This window comes from Nicotiana tabacum, chromosome 24 (genome assembly GCF_000715075.1).
Source record: "Nicotiana tabacum cultivar K326 chromosome 24, ASM71507v2, whole genome shotgun sequence".
NCBI classification, from domain to species: Eukaryota; Viridiplantae; Streptophyta; class Magnoliopsida; order Solanales; family Solanaceae; genus Nicotiana; species Nicotiana tabacum.
The window spans coordinates 110381381-110402415 of record NC_134103.1 but is presented as its reverse complement, the minus strand read 5'-3'; the positions used below and the strand labels follow the sequence as shown (position 1 = coordinate 110402415).

The 21035-nt window shown below is 35.4% G+C and overlaps 1 protein-coding gene and 1 pseudogene across 1 annotated transcript; one reads left to right on the top strand and one right to left on the bottom strand.

Annotated features, from left to right (window-relative positions):
* Positions 1 to 2109: 2109 nt before the first annotated feature.
* On the top strand, positions 2110 to 10838 carry LOC107819191 (U11/U12 small nuclear ribonucleoprotein 65 kDa protein-like; annotated as a pseudogene).
* Positions 10839 to 16621: 5783 nt separating this feature from the next.
* On the bottom strand, positions 16622 to 20740 carry LOC107819190 (ricin B-like lectin EULS3). Its single transcript, XM_016645282.2, has 5 exons — positions 20678 to 20740; positions 20098 to 20181; positions 19878 to 20000; positions 17715 to 17949; positions 16622 to 16883 (listed from the first exon to the last, which is right to left on the bottom strand). Coding segments are annotated over exons 1-5 (507 nt in total). The 3' UTR covers positions 16622 to 16881.
* Positions 20741 to 21035: the final 295 nt, after the last annotated feature.

Sequence of the window (21035 nt, the reverse complement as noted above, 5' to 3'; positions counted from 1 at the left end):
CTGCTGAAGGATAACCAAACCGTAGATTTTCTGCATCCCCGTACATTGTTGTGGGAGCTGCGAATTATTTTATCATGTATATATCTCTTGAGCGGAATCTATATTTGGATGTGCTACCTGTTCAATAAATTCTTTATGTGCACAAGCCCTACTCTTTTTGATCTTGATACTACGTCTCTGGTTGAAATTTCCAGTGCCGTAGGGTAAAGGTCCTGCCGCCCCCATAAAATAAACTTTGTTCCGACTCGCAAGAGCTTGAGTGTCTGATCCAGACATACATTTCTGTATATATCAATGTGCTTGTGATTAGTCCTTAAAAAGACTTTTTTAGGAACTCGCCTCACTGCAAGGCGTTCGCGAAACAAACCTGAGGGTGTTTGGATTAGCTTGATGGGCAAAATTCCTTGATTAGCAGTAATTGACGCTCAAAATTCTTTAGGTAACACCTAATTCTTCAAAAATCCTCTTTAGCCATCTTAGATATGAAGTTAATGCTAATGTATCAGGGGGATCTTGACCTTGAGGGTGTTTGGATTAGCTTTTAAAAAGTAGCTTATAAGCTAAAAGCCATAAGTTGGTAATACCCAACTTTTGGCTTTTGGCTTATTTTTGTACTTTTCATAAAAGTATGTGCTTTTAAGCACTTTTTATCATTGCCAAACTGACGAGCTCAAAACACAGCACAAAATTATTGCTCGCTAGCCAAAGATAGTATAGTTAATTTATCGTCTCCACAGGGATGAGATTTAAACAATGCTCTAGTAATTTCTGGTTTAGCTGCTATTCAGGATGATCAAAACTTGATTTGGATTGGTTACGAACTATGATTAACTACTAAAATAAAGCAATTGACAATTGGCTGCAGAGAATTAGAGATTAACATAGTTGGTTTCTTATCAATGTGAGGAATAAGGGTCATGACATGATAGGTGCAAGATGGCTATTTGGGATTTAACTCTAGTTTAATTCAATCTATTGTTCTAATGATTCTCACGAATTCACTCGATGATTAGTTCAAACGTGTAGTCAAGACTCCTCTCTCAATTAAATCTTAACTCTACGAGGTGAACTAATATAAGCACTATGAAAATATGCAAGCATGCGTCAATGGATTAGTCTTCAGGAAAACGTCTCTCGAATATTCTCCTAACTTGATTTAATCAACAATTCACAAGCTCGTTCGATTACTTAAGAGAATCATTGAATTAAATCAAATAAAATAATGCAAAGATAATCGCCAAAATATTCTTCTGTCGATTAAATAAACCGGTGAATAAAGTTGCAACAATTCAAAGCTCCATAAACAAATTCAAGCAAAGAACTAGAGTTAAAATCCACGAATAATATCAAAATACCATATCCGTCAAACCCTAAGGTAAACTGCTCCATAATCATGGAAGAAGTCATCACAATTATAATTAAAGAGTAAGAAAGCATCAATCTAACTTTACAATCCAAACTCCCGTATTAAATTGATGGAAAGATGATGAAATTCTGTGTCGTGTAGCCTCTAATGCTCTCCCAAAGTTTTCAAGGTCAAAAGTCCTCTAACAATCGTGTTTTTGGTATATTTATATCATGTAGGAACGGGCCCGGACGAAACTATACTTTTCAAGCCGAAGTAGGAGAAATACCCAGTAAAATTTGTACATGCGCGGTGCATGGCCTGTGGAGTAGTTCAGAGAGTTGATTCTTACACTCTACAGGAATTTTGCACTAGTGCCCTGCGCCCTGCTACGCATAGCGCGACGCGGTAGTGCAATTTTCTCAGAGTAATTTTTGTTCTCACTTTTTGACATCCAGACTTGGTTCTCAGACCCCGAACGTGATCCCGACTTAATTTCTTGGGCTTTTACTCGGACTTCAAAGCTCCAACTTGTTCAAATTAGCTCCAAATTATCTTAATAGTTCGAAATCATTTTCTGCAAGGCATAAAACACGTAATAAGTGCAAATCACCATTATTTAAGCTCAGCCCCAAGTAAAATGCAGTGATTAGAGTGCAAACTATGACTAAAATATGGGTTTTGTAGCCTACCATCACAAAAAACTAGAAAAGTGCTTAAAAGCTAATAAGCACTTAAAATAAGCCAATCCAAACACCCTTTTTATAATGTTTAAGCACTAACTTTGTGCTTGACTGCTTATTAAAAGTTCTTATTTACCTGTTAAAAAAATGAAATGAATGCTACTGGATTCTTGAGCTCTAGTATCACATATTTTATGATTTAAACATAAATAGGATTGAATCTGGATCTTATGTTTCCTGGACAGAGTGATGAATTGTGTGTTTGTGGATTTCAAGGATGAAAGTCTGGCACATCAAGCGCAACAGCATTTGAATGGGTATTGTTTCTTTGGAACTGAGTATCCTGTTTGTGATCATCTTAGATAAAATATATTCAAATGAGCTCCTCTTTATTTATATTTATCTTTGGAGATTAAGCAAGACTGATTGCCAAGTTTTGTGGTTGTTAGGGTACGATTTCTTGGCAAAACATTAGCAGTTGAACGAGCTAATAAAAGCATAGAGAGAGATAAATATCGACAAAGTGAACCTCGGATTGTAGAAGACTCTGTCTCTTTGATCAACGATGCTACTGCTAAAGAATTTGGTGGAGGATCTAGAAGAGGTCCTTATCCTGGCAGCGAACCCATTGCTGAAAGACTTGGGGTGGATTATCCATTTCCTCCTCACCTCGAGTATGTTTTCAGCTACTTCATGATTTTTTTAACCATCTTTTTAAATTTCTATCCAGATTTGGTGGATAAGTGGCTAGAAGTAGCTCCTCATTCTCTTTGTCCTGAACATCCCCTGACCTAAACATTACAACATTTCTCATGATTTTCCTTTACATCACAGCTGATTAGCATCATCCCTGTATGCCAGATATTTCTCATGTCTGTAGGCATGCCAGCTTTGTTTGTCTTGTAAATTATAGACTCTATTCTTGTTCTGTTTGGTATATGCATAGAAAACTAGAAGAGAAGAAGAAGCTAAAGTATTAAGAGGATTTAGACAGTCATTCTGCTTGATCTAGCACTTGATAGTTCTTTATATAGTTTCATATGTACTCATAAACAGTACCAGCTTCTGCTTATTCTTCATAATGCTGACTATCCTGCTTGTGATTCAGATATGTTTACCCCCCACCTGATGGGCATATACTTACAAATATTGTGAATGCTCTCATTGCTGTTCCTCGGTTCTACACACAGGTTATCTATACTATTTCCATTCTGCTTCTCAAATTCATATTTCTCGTTTCCTTGCTATTCGTCTGTGTTGTCTACTTGTCTATCTAACATCTTTTTATACCTATATTGTGGCATGTTATAGGACTTACACTTGATGAACAAGATGAATATTCCAGCTCCATTTCGGATGGCTCTGCCGACTCCTCCTCTACCAACTTCCCTATCTGTTCCACCTCCACCCCCTCCTCCACCTCCTCCAACAGTTTCTGAGAGTAGAATGGAAAATTTATCAAGTAGTGAATCAGAAATGGAGTCTTCAGATGAGGTAATATTTTCTATGCTGTTTGGCATCTGTTTACTCTTGAATTGAATTTGATAAATGCAGTTAACTGGGACTTTAAATATAATGTATAAAAGCTCAACGATACTGGGGAGCCGACTTAAATTTTAATGGTCTATGCAGTGTATCTCAGGCTTAAAGTTTCTGTCTTTGTTCCTTGTGTTTTCTTTTTTCACCCTAAACTATTTCCTTTTGCTATTAGAGTAATGTTGGCGGGCCTAAACAAAAGCGTACCAGACGTGAAGCTATCTTAGGCCCTGCAGTTGACAAGGATGTTGTTCATGAAGCTGTTGGATTGAGAGCTGCTGCCTTGGTTCCTAAAGAGATGCCAGTAGTTAGAAAAAGAACCCAATAATTCAGGTGATAGCCTTGCATCTCCAAAAGCCTCCTTCCCCCTTTGTTCTTCATTGAAGTTTGTGATACTACGTTGTTGATCGCTGTGCTTGCAGATTAAAGTAGCACCTAAGCAGGTACAGAATGAAGAGAAGGGTGACATGAGGGAAATATCATTGCCAGTGGAAGATAAAGAGAATGATAATAAACCTTTTGCGACCCTTGAAGAATTAAAAAGTGGAAGATTGCCCCCAGAAGAGATTCTGTCGCTTCCTATGTTTAAGGTATTGGAAGTTTGGGCATTTTACTTTTGCCCATGAACCCCTTGTGTGCAGATTGGATTTGCAGTTAGTCTTTTAAGTTTTAGCTGTGGTCCTGTTACTTGGTTGTTCATGTTTCTTATGATATTCATTAGTTAATTTATTAAGAGCTAAATGAAGTGGATCCAGGGCAAGGTCTTGTAATGGAATGACTTAGTTCCTTTAGGGATAGGACAATCCTTGGAACCTTATCCATAGAAGATAGTAAATGGCTGCAAAGGGCATTCACCTTTGAAGAACTTGATGCTGTGATCAAGAATGGTGACAAAGCGACTGGGCCCGATGATTTCAATATGGCCTTCTTTCAAAACTGTTGGCACATCTTGAGAGAGGATATCTTTAAGACTTTGGAGCAATTTTACAATGAAGACTTTCTGGAGGAAAGTCCCACTGCAACTTTTTCTGGAATATCTGGCAGGAGAGAAATAACCAGGAATAACAGATGTTTTAATAATAGGAGAGAAAACATAGTTAATGTTAAATCTAGATGTTTGAAGAGTCTATACTTATGGTGTAGGAAAAACATTGTATCGGATATGAACTCTATGTTAGATCTTTTGCATTCCTTCAACATATACAACAAAACTTCCTAGATTTTACTTTTCTACGGTAGTTCTTGGTACCCTTATCGGATATGAACTCTATGTTAGATCTTTTGCATTCCTTCAACATATACAACAAAACTTCCTAGATTTTACTTTTCTATGGTAGTTCTTGGTACCCTTTAATGAAATCTATTACTCCCTTCATTTCAATTTATGTAAACATATTTCCTCTTAAGTCCGTTTCAAAAAGAATGACTCCTTTTTAAATTTGGAAACAATCTTTTATGAACTTTCCGTTTTATCTTAATGAGAACCTTTTATAGCAATGTTATGGCATGTCTAAGACCATAAAATTTCAAAAGTTTTCTAACCACTCAAATGTTATAGTATGTTTAAGATCTCAAGTTCCAAAAGTTTTCCTTCTTTTCTTAAATTTCGTGTCCAGTCAAATACGTTCACATAAATTGAAACGGAGGGAGTACCTTTTTTCATCAAAAAATCTAATTACCCCCGGGACTTTGCTTCGTGGTGAGAGCGCATCACGTGATGTGTGGATTAAGCGCATGTCACAGGTTCAAACATGCCACAAACAATAGCTGGGTTATTAAGTTGAGCGTAACAGCCGGGCCCATTATCACCGACTTTCGAACCATGCGCCAGTGGCCTTCAGGGATTTCTCAGTTAAGAATCTATCCAATCCTACCCCATGAAGGATTTCATTTTTGCCGTGAAGGATTAATAAACCAGGAAATGAATTCTTCTGGTTGTTTATTTCAGTAAATTCAAGTCACCAAAACATAATTGGCACCTAAGGGAAATTAAATGAGGTTTATCAAATCAGGCTCTTCTAAAGGATTTTGTGAGTTATGTGGACTGTGAATCTTTTTATTTTTTTATTTAATAAGGTATAGTATGTGAACTGTGAATCATATAACACCTTGCAGCAGAAGTTTTCAGAAACCAACAACTATGATAAAGTAATCAGACACTAAATCAGAGTGTAACTCCCTTTTTGTTTGTATTCAAGAATCAACCATTCTTCTTAAATTATGCTTTCATTACATAGTTTCTTCAGCAGTTCTTCTTGGACTGCATCATTAGAGGGGCAACAGGCATAGGGCACACTAAAATAATACCATCCTATTATATCTCATTAATAATTCTAATACATTATACTCTCTCTGTTACATTTACGTAGCACACTTTCCTTTTTAGTTTGTTTAAAAAGAATGATGCCTGTATATATTTAGAAATAATTTAACTTCCCATTTATACGTTTTGAGATGATCTACCGCCACACATATGTCTATGGCTTGCTTCTGACCACAAGGTTCAAAAGTCTTTCTTAACGTCATTACCCCGTCAAACTATGTCACATAATATGGGACAAAGGGAGTAGTTATTTTTTAATTTTCTTAAGTATGCCTCTAGGGGTATCATTTCCCACCTAGTCTTATTGATGATGATTGACTTGATGAATGTTGGTCTGTATCAGACAAATGAATAGATTAATTTAAGATAGAAGTGTGGAATTTGCATGAAGATGGGGTACGAACTACCACTTTTGAAAATTAGGTATAACAGAAATAAAATACTAAAAATCTTGGAAAAAGAGTCCTATCTGTTTAACTTCTAAATACTAACTAGGTCACCGGGGAAATATGTAATTTAGGGATCCGAGTATTCTGAGCAAACACCTGCTTTCCTATTTAATTTTTTTTAAGATTCTTAAGTGTAGAGGCTCTTGGCTAATTACTTTGAATTGCTTGAAGTTATGTATGTGGAAACCAAAAATGATGCCCATAAAGTTTATCTTTACTTCTATAGATGGCTAATCATCTCCATAAAACGTTCTTGATTTTGGGGAAATGGCAGGAAAAAGAATAGAACTAAACTGGTTGCTGAAAAATTGTTTATGAGCTTATGAGATTGTTCATCCTAAATACAGCAGACTATTTCTAGTAGTTTTTAACTGCTTAGCCTCCTTTGTGAGAAGAATTCACTTTTTTGTTGATAAGTAGGGTTTCGGTTTAGATTACTTAAGCTGACAAGTAGTTGCTATTAGGAATTCATTAAGATTGTATCTTTCCAGTCTATAAATTGTGCTATACTAATTCATTTTTTGTAATCAGTAAATCAAAAGTTTTTTTTTTATGAGCAAAGCCAAGCATTAAGTTGGTTCTTGGACATCCCCAGCAAAGCGCTGATGGATATTTAACTCATGGGCTTTCCTTTATGCAGAATTATTGTGCTGGTAATCCTTCTCCTATCTTGTACTTGAAGAACTTAGCAAAAGAAGTGGTTGTTGATGATTTTTACTTCATATTTGGTAAGCATTAATGTACATATCCATTAACAAGTTAAAACACGTTTTTCTGACTTTTTCCTCAGAGTTCCTTGTAGTTCAATACCTCGACAGCTTTTTTTTTCCCCTTCAAAAAAATGGATAACAAGAAGTTACTTCAATGGATATATGCTACTTACTAGAAACTCATGTTTTGGCACTAGAACCATTATATTTCTTCTCAGCTATAATTTTTGCAGGATCTTTATTTGGAAACATCGATGAAGCTAAATCCAGACTGGCAGTGAAGTTAATGCAGGTGAGGTTCATCTGTATTTCTCTACCTTTAATAATACTGTGAAAACTTGAAGCTTTATATATCCACTATTTGATATATCTCAAATTCTTTTGGGAGTATATAAGTAACACTATCTGAATCACCCTATCTGATCATCAGATGTGAGGTCTTGGCTCCACTCTTGTGACACATGGCTCCTCTGTTGGTTTGGTTGATATGTGATATGTCATACATGGGCCCATTGAGAATATGCGTGCTTCTTAAAATTGTAAAGTCTTCTGTTACATAAAGAAAATTGTCAATCTGGCAAGCTGGTTACAGTGCCAGTCAACTACATAATGCCACCCATTAGGCTCTATTGGCATTGGCTGACAATTAATTGAGACTCTAAGCTCAGGAGTTTGAGTTAGAATGATAAATAGTTTGGTGAAAGAGAGTGATAAACCCAGTCAAAGGAAGGTTGAAAGAAAGTTTATAATGTTCTTCTATCTATACAAAGGGGAGATTGACCTCTCTTCGTGTGAAGCATCTGGAAAAATTTCCATTCGTAGATGGAGCTTTGATAGCTGCTAGGTCTAGAGGGAAGTAATGAGCAGTACGTTCAAGTATGGCTTCCATACCGAGGCTAGCGCGGTTAATGATATCACTGACTATCTTCGTTACAAGGCTTGAAAGGTTGTGTTACTGATATTCTCATCACATTTTCTTCCGTTTAGTGTTTCTCCTTTTTCCTTAGTTGCTTCTTGATAACAAAAATCATGACACTCTTAATGAACCAAACCCTGGTCTCTATATTTCTTCTGGAACAATTGAGGAAGATTTGTACAATTAGCATGAACTCCCTGCTTGGTGAAGGGTATGATGTCAGGGGACTGGTTAAACATTATCTGACCCAGCAAAAGCTCATTATATCTAAGCTAATTTAGGGCCAATTTCATAAACTTGATGAGAAAATCAATTGGTAATCTACTTCTCTATTTAACCATAAGTTTCACTTTCTTCATTCCAGTGCCATTTTGTTGGTCTGTTTCTTACCTGATCCAGACCACAAAATTGACGTACTCCTTTCTAGTTCCATATGCTATGTTGCCAAGAGATAGATTGTCCTGTGGCATAAAAATTGTATTCTCATGTAGAAGGGTGAGATAGTAATCAGTACTGCCTTTCCATTGCTAATTTGCTGTTTATTCATGACTTAAATGCTGACGATTATCTGATTTCATTTCCAGGAAGGGAGAATGCGTGGACAAGCTTTTGTTACATTTCCCTCGGTTGAACTTGCTCAAGATGCTTTAGTATGTTATTTAAATTTGCTTCTTGTCTTCATTTCATTTCCTTTGATGGTCTATACGTAGTAAAATTTTCATTTGATGTATTTCTTAAAGTTACTGGTATGAGCCTGATTTTGGAATGACTGCTTATATAGGTTATCCTTCCACTGGAAGAAAAATATTTGTTCATGAAATTTGAAAGAACCTGATAAAGTTGGAGGTATTTATCTACAATGGCACAATAGTAATTCTCAATCTAATCTTAATTATAAAATAAAGAAGAATCATGCTTCCATTATTAAAATACTACTCCGAATCAAAGCTATTTCTTCCTCTCTATGATGCCTGCAGGTCAGTCATTTCCTTTTCATTGGGGAAAGAAGGGGGGAGGCCAGAAGGGGATAAAGTAAAAGGATGGTTTAGAAGGTTGAAAAACGAAGAAATCAATATCAAACATTAAAATTTATGATATCCACATTCCTCTTTTAAAGTGGCAGTGGATTACTTTTTAAACTGCTGGATCATGGAATCATATATCAAAACATAGCAGAATCTGGGGGAAACAAGAGGAAAAGAAGGTAATTTGGTATTTAGTTTTCATCCTGGGCAGCATGATTGTGAAGTAAACACCGCGAAAGTACTTATAGGCTTTTATGAACCTCTTTCAAAAATAAATCTCTTAATCCGAAAGCACCACATACGAGACAATCTTTTGTCTTTCACGGTTAGCATTTTGGAAGTCTCATTAGATGCAAATCTGAAATTTGAATAATATGACTTATGCTGACATTTTCAAATTGTCGTTTGTGGCGTTTCTGTTAGCCTATTCAAATTTCACTAAGCTGATAAAATTTGCTGTTCAACTCCAGCAGTTGGTATTAAGGTTTTGTTCTTGGTGTACCTTAATGGTGCAAGTGCCTACCTCAACAGTTCTCAACCTAATTCTAGCAAAATCATAGATTTATTCAGAAGGTGAGAAACCTTCTGAATTTAATCGTGAACTTGTGTCAAATTTCCAATGGTTGTTTAACGCGAGATTATTCATGTATATGGTTAGTTTCCTGAAGTTGCCTAAAAATGTGTCATATGGATTGAAGGAAATCATTTCAGTCATATACTTTAATTTATATCACATCCAACTATCTAGAATTATGTGAAGGTGTATACTACACCTGATGATGCTTGTAAAAATTTAATACAAAGAAGTGAATTACTGCAGAATCTGGTGAATGGGTATGTCTTTAAAGGCAAACCTATCGTCATTCAGTTCGGTCGTGATCCTGCTAAAGCAAAAACAAGCTAGAGAGAATAGTTGCAACTAGGGTAATTTAAGCCCTCAGCTCAACATTCTAAGTCAGGTATATAAGCACACGGTGAATTGCTTAGTTTGCTTTAATTATTATTTTTTTCCGCGTATATCTTAAATAACCTCAATACTGTACCAAAGTAATTATTCCTTAATCCATGGTATCTATATGCGACTCATCTCTTGTTTGTAATGAATGCAGTACGATGAGACTATATTTTGGACAGCGACTTCGGCAAAGCTGTGCTGATAGAGTTTATCGCATCTTTTGCTTTTGGCTGTAATTGCTGCAAACATCATTTTGGTTACTAGATAGCTTGTGCCCTGGTAACATTAAAGGAGTCAGTCAAGCTAATGAAGATGCTGCTGAGGGAAGCAAGGAAAGTAGGGAGTCCTTACAGGACTGGAGAAGGTCAAAATATGGGTAAGCTGTCAGGTTATACCTACACAACGGTTTCACAAGATTTGTATCTGGAGCCAAAAATACACAGAAGTTACTGCTGAGGGAAGCAAGGAAAGTAGGGAGTCCTTACAGGATTGGAGAAGGTCAAAATATGGGCAGGCTGTCAGGTTTTACCTACACAGCAGTTTCACAAGATTTGTGTCTGAAGCCAAAAACACACAGAAGTTATTGTGATCACTACATTGAAGCACAATTGATATGCTGGAGCACAATGTTTAGTTGTTAATTCTTTGTTGTTTATAGTTTATGAGAACAATGTTGTTTCAGTGGTGAGTCGATGAAATAGGTGCGAGTTCTCTCTACTTATTTCATTAGTGGCGGCTTTGGAGAGAATTCTTGTATTGATAACAGTAGGTATTTGATGCAAATGATATTGATTGCAAATTTCGACTATCAGAATCTGCAGTAGCTTGTTAACTACGAGCTCTCATTTCACTTTGCAGAATCATTTATGCAATGTAAAATAGCTGGAGCTTCAGTTTCTACTAGTTTATGAGAACAGTGTGGTAAAATAATTGTCACGAATTATTTAATCCCAAACTCCTGCTTACACTAGAGTAAGTAACAAGAAAATATCCTAGTAAGTACTTGGTCGTTAAACACTTCAAAAAATTGGTGACGTTCTTTGAGATGTTGTCTATCTTTTTTCTTTTACACTTAGGAAAACAAAAAACAACTCTTTGTGGGAGATAAATCATGAGCGTTTACAGTATTCATTCTGTCAATGAGGTTAATATACATAGAGAAGACAACAAAAGAATTTTGAAAAATTCCATATATAGAAAGGTAAAGGCTCAACCGTCGATTAAAGAATTCGTTTTTTGAGAATTAAGGTTAGTTTGCTTTAATTATTGTTTTTTCCTGCGTGTATCTTAAATAACCTCAATACTGTACCAAAGTAGTTATTCCTTAATCCATGGTATCTATATGCGACTCATCTCTTGTTTGTAATGGAAGCAGTACAATGAGATTATATTTTGGACAGCGACTTCGTCAAAGCTGTGCTGATAGAGTTTCTTGTATCTTGTACTTTTGACTGTAATTGTTGCAAACATCATTTTGGTTACTAGATACCTTGTGCCCTGGTAACATTAAAGGAGTCAGTCAAGCTAATGAATATGCTGCTGAGGAAAGCAAGGAAAGTAGGGAGTCCTTACATGACTAGAGAAGGTCAAAATACGGGTAGGCTGTCAGGTTTTACCTATACATCGATTTCACAAGATTTGTATCTAGAGCCAAAAATACACAGAAGTTACTGCTGAGGGAAGCAAGAAAAGTAGGGAGTCCTTACAGGACTGGAGAAGGTCAAAATATGGGCAGGCTGTCAGGTTTTACCTACACAGCAATTTCACAAGATTTGTGTCTGGAGCGAAAAACACACACAAGTTATTGTGATCACTACATTGAAGCACAATTGATATGCTGGAGCTCTATGGTTGGTTGTTAATTCTTTATTGTTTATAGTTTGTGAGAACAATGTTGTTTCAGTGGTGAGTCGATGAAATAGGTGCGAGGACTGTCTGCGTATTTCATTAGTGGTAGCTTTGGAGAGAATTCTTTGTATTGATGACAATAGGTATTTGATGCAAATGATATTGATTGCAAATTTCGACTCTCGGAATTTGCAGTAGTATTTTAACTACGAGCTCTCATTTCACTTTGCAGGATCATGTGTGCAATATAAAATAGTTGGAGCTTCAGTTTCTACTAGTTTATGAGAACAGTGTGGTAAAATAGCTGTCATGAATTATTTAATCCCAAACTCCTTCTTACACTAGAGTAAGTAACAAAAAGATATCCTAGTAAGTACTTGGTCGTTAAACACTTCAAAAAATTGGCGGCGTTCTTTGAGATGTTGTCTATCTTTTTTCTTTTACTCTTAGGAAAACTAAAAATAATTCTTTGTGGGAGATAAAGCATGAGCGTATACCGTCTTCTTTCTGTCAATGAGGTTAATATACATAGAGAAGACAACAAAAGAATTTTCAAACATTCCATATATAGAAAGGTAAAGGCCCAACCGTCAATTAAAGAATTCTATTTTTGAGAATTAAGCTTACTCTAAATTACTTGAAGTACTTTTATTTAAATTTTACCCAATTAAGGAAAACTTAGATGTCTGGCTTCTACCAAGAACCCTGGGGTACTTTTTTCTTGGACAATAAGGTATAAACTCTCTCTTCACGTGGGTGGGACGGGTTGGCAGGGTAGGGGGTTGTGCCGGACGGGGTCGGGCCATTTTTGGCTATCGGTGTATCGGAACCCGGCTAGCCCGGTAACTCGTTCACGGATTTTTACCGGATTTCAGCCCGGTCCCGCCGGGTTACCGTTGGGTAATATTTTTTTGTTTGACCGTTGTCAACAGTCAAATTCAAAAATGGCCGTTGGGCAACGACCATGTTTTGCAGTTTTAGCCATTTCGGCCTACCCCGTAATAAAATAGCCACACCCCTAATAATTGATAAATTACATTTTTAACCTTTTAAAAACTATAAATAGCCTCCTATCATCTTTATTTTTCTCACAACTTGCGCTCTTCTTCTACTCTAATTCTCTCTCAATTCCCTTTTGATTATTGAATTGCTTATTTCTCTCAAGTTCGCAATTAATTATTATTTTAAGTATCAATTATTTACGGTAGTCATTAAAAAATTATAATTATCAAGTGAAGTGTGGTTTCAGTATCATTTATATCAATTGAAGTGTGATATCAAATTTAGTGCGGCATCCGGACTCCTGGTACACTCGTTCCGTCTCTTTCTCTTCTTTGGTGTTTATTTTTATTTTATTATTTAGAATTATTAATTTAGTTTTTTAAATTTAATTTACATAATGAATATATTTAGAGTAGCCAAAAAAACGTGTACTAGTAGGGGTGGTACTAGTAAGAGTAAAAATACTAAAAAATCAAGAGGTGATACTGGTTCTTCTAGTAGCTTTACACATATTTCTGCTCACCTAAAAATTTAAATGTAGATTATGAGAACCTTCAAGAAGATTATAGTATAGATGATAATTTAGATGATATTTAGTCACCTCATAATCTTGAAACACCACCACCTACATCTGGTACTACTAGTCAAAATACTAGGGCTGGCGGTCGTGGTAATACAGGTAGGCCTCCCCTCCCTATTAAAAAGAATCGAAGATTAAAAAAGTAAGTGTTGACAATTTTTTGAAAGACTAGAAGAAGATAAAAATTATGTAAGATGTACTATTTGTAAGGAAGTTTATAAACATGAGACCGGAGGTAAGCAAGGGGGAACGGGTCAACTTTGTAGGCACATGGTAGATAACCACCCTATTGCTTGAGGTGTTGATGAAGAATCTTGCCAACAAAAACTTAACCCGGGTACTGGCGGTTTAATGAGTAAATACGATATATTGAAAGATCGAGAAGAATTAGCTAAAATGATTGTTTTAGGTTGTTTACCTTTTAGCTTTGCTGCTTCACCATATCTTGTTACTTATATTCAAAGAATTTATAACCCTTTGTTTAAAGGTATTCCTAAAAGTACTTGTAGAGCCGATATCTTTAGGCTTTTTGGACAATATCAGATATATATCCGTTATTTGTTCGCTAGTCTTCCTTGTAGAGTTTCTCTTACTTCTGATATTGGTCGTGCTGTTAATGAGAATGATTATTTGACTGTTACATGCCATTGGATAGATGATAATTTTTGTATGCAAAAACGTATTATTGCTTTAAAATATGATGAAGATCAAAGTCATACTGGTGCATTTATAAGTAATATTATCCATGAAGTTGCTATATTTTACAATCTTGAAGAAAAAGTTTTGTGTATATCATTTGATAATGCTTCTAACAATAATGCTGCTATTTCACTATTAAAATTACATTAACACCCACCACTTCCTGAAATATTTCAAGTGAAGAGTGCATGCCATATTATAATTTAATTGTTAAGAGTGAGCTTGAATTATTTAGAAATGAGATCACTTTAGTTAGAAGAGCTGTTGGTGTAATTCAAGGAAATAATAGAAGTGCTAGATTAAATGCATTTAAGGATAAATGTGTACATTATGGACTAAAACCAAGACTCATGCTTGAAGAAATAGTTATTAGGTGGAACTATACTTATTTATTCTTAAGATGCTGTTATAAATATAGAACGCCTATAACTGAAGTTGCTAATTCTCATTGTACCGATCCTAACCGTTTGTTAACGGCTAGTAATTGAGATGTCATTGAAGATATTGTAAAAAATTTACAAAATTTTTATGTAGGTTTTCTTGAGTTTATTATCCTACTATTGCAAATGGTTTAGTACACATAGCTAAAATTTCTCTTTTACTCCATAATTTCAAGAAGAAAGAAAGATATAGTTTGTTGTTGAATCTATGCTAGATAAATTTAAGAAATATTTCTATCCTATCCCCCCCTATTTACCTAATTGGTGCTATTTTAAACCCTTCTATCAAAATGACTACTTGTCGCCAATTAATCACTGCTTTATATGCTTATATGGATATCGAACCAAATAAAACCCCTGATATTGAAACTTGCATTTCTGATCTACACAAACATTTACAAGCTTTATATAATTATTATATTAACATTGTTGATGCTTCTTCTGCTGTAGATGCAAATATTCCTTCAAGTTCAGTTTCTACATCTGCATCTGGTGCTATGGAGGATAATGACAGTGTTGAAGATTATTTAATTTGGTCTACACTAGGAAAGCATCAACAAACCAGTAGCAGGAATATTGATGAACTCCAATTCTACTTGCAAAAGGCAACAGAGCCCCGCATAAAGGAATTTCTACCGCTGGCTTGGTGGAGGACCAACTCAAATTAATTTCCTATTCTTTTGGCCATGGCTCGAGACGTGCTAAATGTGCCGATTTCAACAGTTGCATAAGAGAGCGCATTTAGCCAAGCAAGACAGCAACTAGGAGATACCCATCATTCATTGGGTAGCAACACTTTGGAAGTTCTATTGTGCTTCAGAGATTGGATAAGATCAGAACGACGAAATCAAGGGTGTGAAGAGGTAGATGAATCGGAGGACCAAGAAATTGAAGATATAAAGGTTTATGGTTCCGATTCAAGCAATGCCGGAAATCAAGAACCTCACATTGACATGGATGAACTTACAAAAATGATGCAAAGCATGTGATGTACTCTTTCTTATTTTTTATAATTGTTGTAAACTTTTAGTTTGCAAGTTCAAAAATAAAAAAATCAAAATAGAACTTGCAAATTAATTTAAAGTATTATTATGCAATGAAAATATGAAACAAAAGCCTTTGAAGTTTGATCCTTACATATTGATCTTACTAAATAATTTTATGTAGCCACTTAATATCAATTTTCAAATTCAAATTAAAAACTTTAAACTTTAAAAGTTTAATTTTATGCCTTAAAATACTTATTTTATTATTTAAAACTTTGCGAACACTTAAGTATCAATTGCATTCAATAAGGAAATATAATACACTTAAAAAAAACCTCGGCCCGGACCCGATAAGCCCGAACCCCGACAGGTCTAACTTAACCCGAAAAATCCCAGCCCACTAACCAGCCCGCCCCACTAACCGGACGGACTGTTTTTTCCATGTTCAGCCCAGTCAGCACGTCCGGTAAACAGCTCTATTCAAGAATATACCTAGAGCTACGAGTTAGTCACCATTTGGTTCACTATACCTGAGTTAATATGAATATAAATATTTAATATTTGGAAAAAGGTCGTAATATAAAGCAAAGCAGTTTTTACCTAAAAAATTATTACCCAGTAGGTTATGCACAAAACAAAGCATCAGATATGGTGCTTCCCCTCATAGATCAGGAATGACCCGAAGCACGGAGCTCACAGTTTTCTAACCTGCAAAACATACCGCTCTGCTTAAATTTTCAAAAAAGACAAATCTTGTAACTAATTCAACCCATCCGCGGCGTAAGATCTTCTCCGCCCCGCACCATTGCCATCTTTATGAGGGAGCAGCTAATTCAACTAGTTCAGAAAGCACTGGTTCACTAGGTTTTAACGCCAAATAGCCAGATAGTAAGAAAACAAAGGCCAGAAGTAGTAGTACACCCTTTCCTCCTGGAAAGATGGTAAAACATTGTATTGGTAAAACATAAAAATAAGGAACTGTATCAGCAACTATAAGCACATTCCCAACTGCCGGATGACGGATGGCTAAATTCATGGTAAGGAACATGAGCAATTTCTTTGAACTTCATTAGGCTGTTGTGATCCTTTGTCATATCTTAGTAATAAGAAAGAAGATAGAGAAATAGGCACAAACTACCAAGCTTCAATTTGGTATAACGCCAAATCAAAAATAGAAGTTAAAACACATACATACCATAGCCATGACACCTCCCACACAATACATAGTAATTCCCTTGTTTTCAATTTCTTTTACATTCTTGGAGGGACATTGAATACAATACAAAATACGTAATAAGACACACACACAAAAAAAAGAAGAAAAAACAACGAGCATCAACTCCATTATTTAAACTCATCCAGTCATCATTCACGAGCCAACATATCCTGCAATTATATTATTTAGGGAAAAATTAATTAATATAAATGCATGAAAAAAATATGTGTAAAATTATTGGGATGAAAGCTGATAGTAGCATCCAGTATTGCTTGTTAACTGAGAAGTAAATGACATCTAGCTTAATGAAAATAGGTTTGGTACTGAATCACTAGGTAATAATAAAGTTTATGAGAATGTTCTATAAAGAACACATCTTTCCTACATAAGTTTTGGTTTTTTTGGTCGCACAAACAGTAGGGGATGATGGCGCTTGGTGATAAGGTACTGTGGGAGGGTAGCTATGTTCGTGAAAGAGTATCAGATATAATAAGACAGAGAATTTCTAGTTAAAGCATCTTAAGGCTTATGGTACCGAATCACTAGGTAATAATAAAGTTTATGAGAATGTTCTATAAAGAACACATCTTTCCTACATAAGTTTTGGTTTTTTGGTCGCACAAACAGTAGGGGATGATGGCGCTTGGTGATAAGGCACTGTGGGAGGGTAGCTATGTTGGTGAAAGAGTATCAGATATAATAAGACATAGAATTTCTAGTTAAAGCATCTTAAGGCTTATGGACCTAAGACTACTAAACACAGGAAATATTTCGTTGGAAAAATAATTTTCGTGAAAGTAATTTATATCAAACAACATGGAGGCTAAGTGTGAGAGAAAATTTTGCAAAAAGAAAACAGAAAAAAAAATCAATGGCCTTAAGGGTGAGGATGGCTAAACTTTAAATGGAATATAAACTTGAAGACAAGGAAGAGAGAGGAATTCAGGTTCTAGGCTTTCCAAGCAAAAAAATCATTTTTTGCACGACGTTGCAAGACTTACAGTAGGGAACGATCTTCCAATGTTGGTTCCGGTTGTCTCCTTTCCACCATTCCCAGAGAGCAACAATGGTCCCGTCACGGACACCTCCATGTTCTTTATCAGCATTCCATGCATCTAGATTGAGGCGAATGTTATTAACCATCCTAACTGCTCGATAACCATCACTCACGTCCCTGCTCTCTGTCCACAAGACTGATGCATCAAGAACATCAGGGTCGTAAGGGATGAGCTGCACCTGTAAAGGAATTTTAATAGGAATGTAACTTTCACCTTCCCAGTCAAAAGCCATGTAACATTAGTAAGGCAGGGCCCTTGAACATCAGTGTGTTCATTACCTTCAAGCATATGTAAATTCCATTCTCATGCATTTGCAACAATCAAGGTGCATGGAGCAAGGCTAATATTAGTTGAAATCACATATAGTACTAAAATAGGCAACATGACAATAGCAATTCACATCACAAAGAATCAAGTTTAAGATGCAAATACTTCTTGTATAAACCCAAGCCACAAACGTCTATGTTTCACTAATTTCCTCTTAGCAACTTTAAGGTTTTCTGCAGTTATTGAATTCAAAAATTAAACTCAACTTGGTCATGAGGTCTCTAGTTCTGATTTCACCCATAGCCTCAGCTTATCTCACAACCATTGCACATTATTTCTTAATTGAAGAGAGTGCATATACTGTAGGAGAAAATAGTAGATGAACTAAAGCTAGAGCTAGTATGAAACTGCTTCCAACTATTCTCTCTACAACATGGTCAAACTGGTGTAATGAGGGTGTTGCAGTGAATCAGCATACATACTTGGACGAAGAAATCATCCATGTACTGGAATCAGCATGGAACAATATTGCTCTGCTTTAGTTCTATTTTGATCCTAATTGCTCGAACTCGGGTGCGGATCTAGAGGTCGGCTTCTTCATCATATGAATTTTAGAATTCGGGGGTATGGATCCGAGTGCGAATACGGGTGCTTGGATACGGCTAATGTATGCATGTTACGACATTTATAAGTATATGTTTCTATTAATTAAAGTTAGTGAACAAAGACTAAGAGTAAAGTTTAATTCTTTATAAACACCTAATAAATTCTTCACAAGATATCTCATAAAATAGCAAAGCATTCTCATATTTTATATAACCATATATATGACATAAACCCACAAAATCAAACCAGATACCCCATCAATCGATACTCCTCGGCCATAGATATAGTCAAAGCACCCACGGTAAGTTGTCCAAATCCAGTGTAGATTCTACACCTACACCCATGTAGTGTCGACATGGGTGCGGCGAGGATTTTCAGGAGTCACGCAACATAGCTTTAGATAAAAATAATGCACACATAATCATCATTACCATATTTTCCTTTTTAAAGAGTAAATTCCAATTAATAATAAATGCTCAATAGTGTTTTAACTTCTAGATACTTGTTTAATTTCTAGCTTATGCTCATTACCAATAGACTATAAGTTATGCAAGTTGAAGATCTCATCTATCTAGCCATGCTATGAATAAATCAAAGAGAAATAGTGAAACTTATGAAGCCGTTTTGCGATGATATGGCCTTTGTACAAAAAGTGGTGCTTCCTGATTTAGCAAGACAAAATGTCCATTTCTTCTTGGCACCTAAAATCCATACTATTATGTTTGTCATTTACAAACCCCTCCACCTCCTTTTTTTGTGGATAAAATCAGCCCGTTTTGTATATAGACAGATCAGTACTGATGCCAAGAATTAAGATATTTTCAGGGGTTAGCCGTACTTCTGGAGGGCACCTAAAATCCAAAAAACCATTAATTAAAAAAAAACACTTCAGTCTACATATTGGGTTAAACTTTCCTTCAGAACATATAAGGTTTCTCTCCCCCCATAGTGTCCAAACGATGCATACTTGAATCATACTTGAATCCTATACTTCTAAAAGAAGTCATAACTGAGCATCTCAAAAGATCCATTTCTCTGATTTCTCTAGCCAATCTGTGAAAAATTCATAGTATGCATCATTTGCAAGTCATAGCATTTGTATTAGGTGGAAATCTCTAATATCCTTTTCCAGGATAAAGTAATGGGTTGGCTATCAAGGTTTAACAATTCATTCAATAACAAACAAATATCTACTTTATTTTTCAGATATGGTCAACAAAATATAGAACATACAGGGTGAGAGGCGCCAATAGAGTGTTTCATGGCCAGTCCTGCAGCTTTATTAACCAGAGCAAAGCTTGGAAACCCCTCTTCATCCTTCACTTTAGTGCTGTACTTCTCATCTTTATACCAGTGCTGCAAACAAATTCACACAGAAAAAATTACATCATATTCACAGAAAACAAGCAACAAAATTCAAAAACAGGAAAAAAGAAAAAGAAAAAGGACCTACTTGAAAAGGATCGGATGGATCAGAAGAAGCAAGAACGACTTTGCCGTCACGGATAGTGAGAGAGTAATTAGGGCAGTCTGAAGTCTAAACTCACGACTTTTATTCAATTATTTATATTGGCTTTTGTTACGTGTGGATTACTAATTTATGGTATTGTATTGTACATACAAAGTAAAATTATTATATAAAAAAATAGAATAAAAAATAAAATATAATTATTTAATAATAAATAAAAATAAAATGAAATAAATAAATAAAATAATGATGTTATCACAATAAATCCGTTATTTTATAAAGTTAAATTAGTAATTTGACACTCTGAATCCGATGCTGAAAACAATAGAAGTATGAACACGCGTTGTTAAATAAAATATAAAATATATATTTTAAACATACACTCGTGAACGTTTGCTTGCTGAGAGGGTATTTTGGTAAATTCATATGGACTAGTTTAGTTTGATTGGTCCAAAAAATCAATTATTGTGGATGCTTTAACAGTTTTTGGCTTGCGTAGACGCTTTTGCCCGTGCTATCGTGTATGTTTACAATGGGCTCATTTCAATTGATCATTGTGGCTGACAAGTGCACTCTCTCGGTGGGCCCCCTTTCTATCTGTGATTGAACTGAACGTTGAAAACTCCATTTGTTTTTGTAATTTAAAATGTTTAGGCATTGCCAGCTTTCATACATATTCTGTTTTTATTTATTTCAACATTTTTAAACATCAAATTAAGCTTCTGTATTTGTCCAAAGCTTCTAAAATTAATAGACTCTTTGGCCAAGTTTCTTCCTAATCCAATAAAGTACTTTTAAAAAAAAAATTGAGGTGTTTACCTAAAAACCCATAAAAAAGGATTTGATCACGAAATTGGACATTGAATTGAGAAATTTTTTATATTTGAGTTCGTGATCCTATGAGTAACATTTATTTTTGAGAA

What these genes read in the sequence shown, in the direction of transcription:
- LOC107819190 (XM_016645282.2), bottom strand. Translation starts at nt 20,740, where the DNA reads ATGGAGTTTTCAACGTTCAGTTCAATCACAGATAGAAAGGGGGCCCAC. An exon ending in ATCCATCCGATCCTTTTCAA is followed by an intron (nt 20,001 to 20,097) that starts GTAGGTCCTTTT and finishes ATTTGTTTGCAG; the next exon opens with CACTGGTATAAAGATGAGAA. An exon ending in CTATTGGCGCCTCTCACCCT is followed by an intron (nt 17,950 to 19,877) that starts GTATGTTCTATA and finishes ATTCCTTTACAG; the next exon opens with GTGCAGCTCATCCCTTACGA.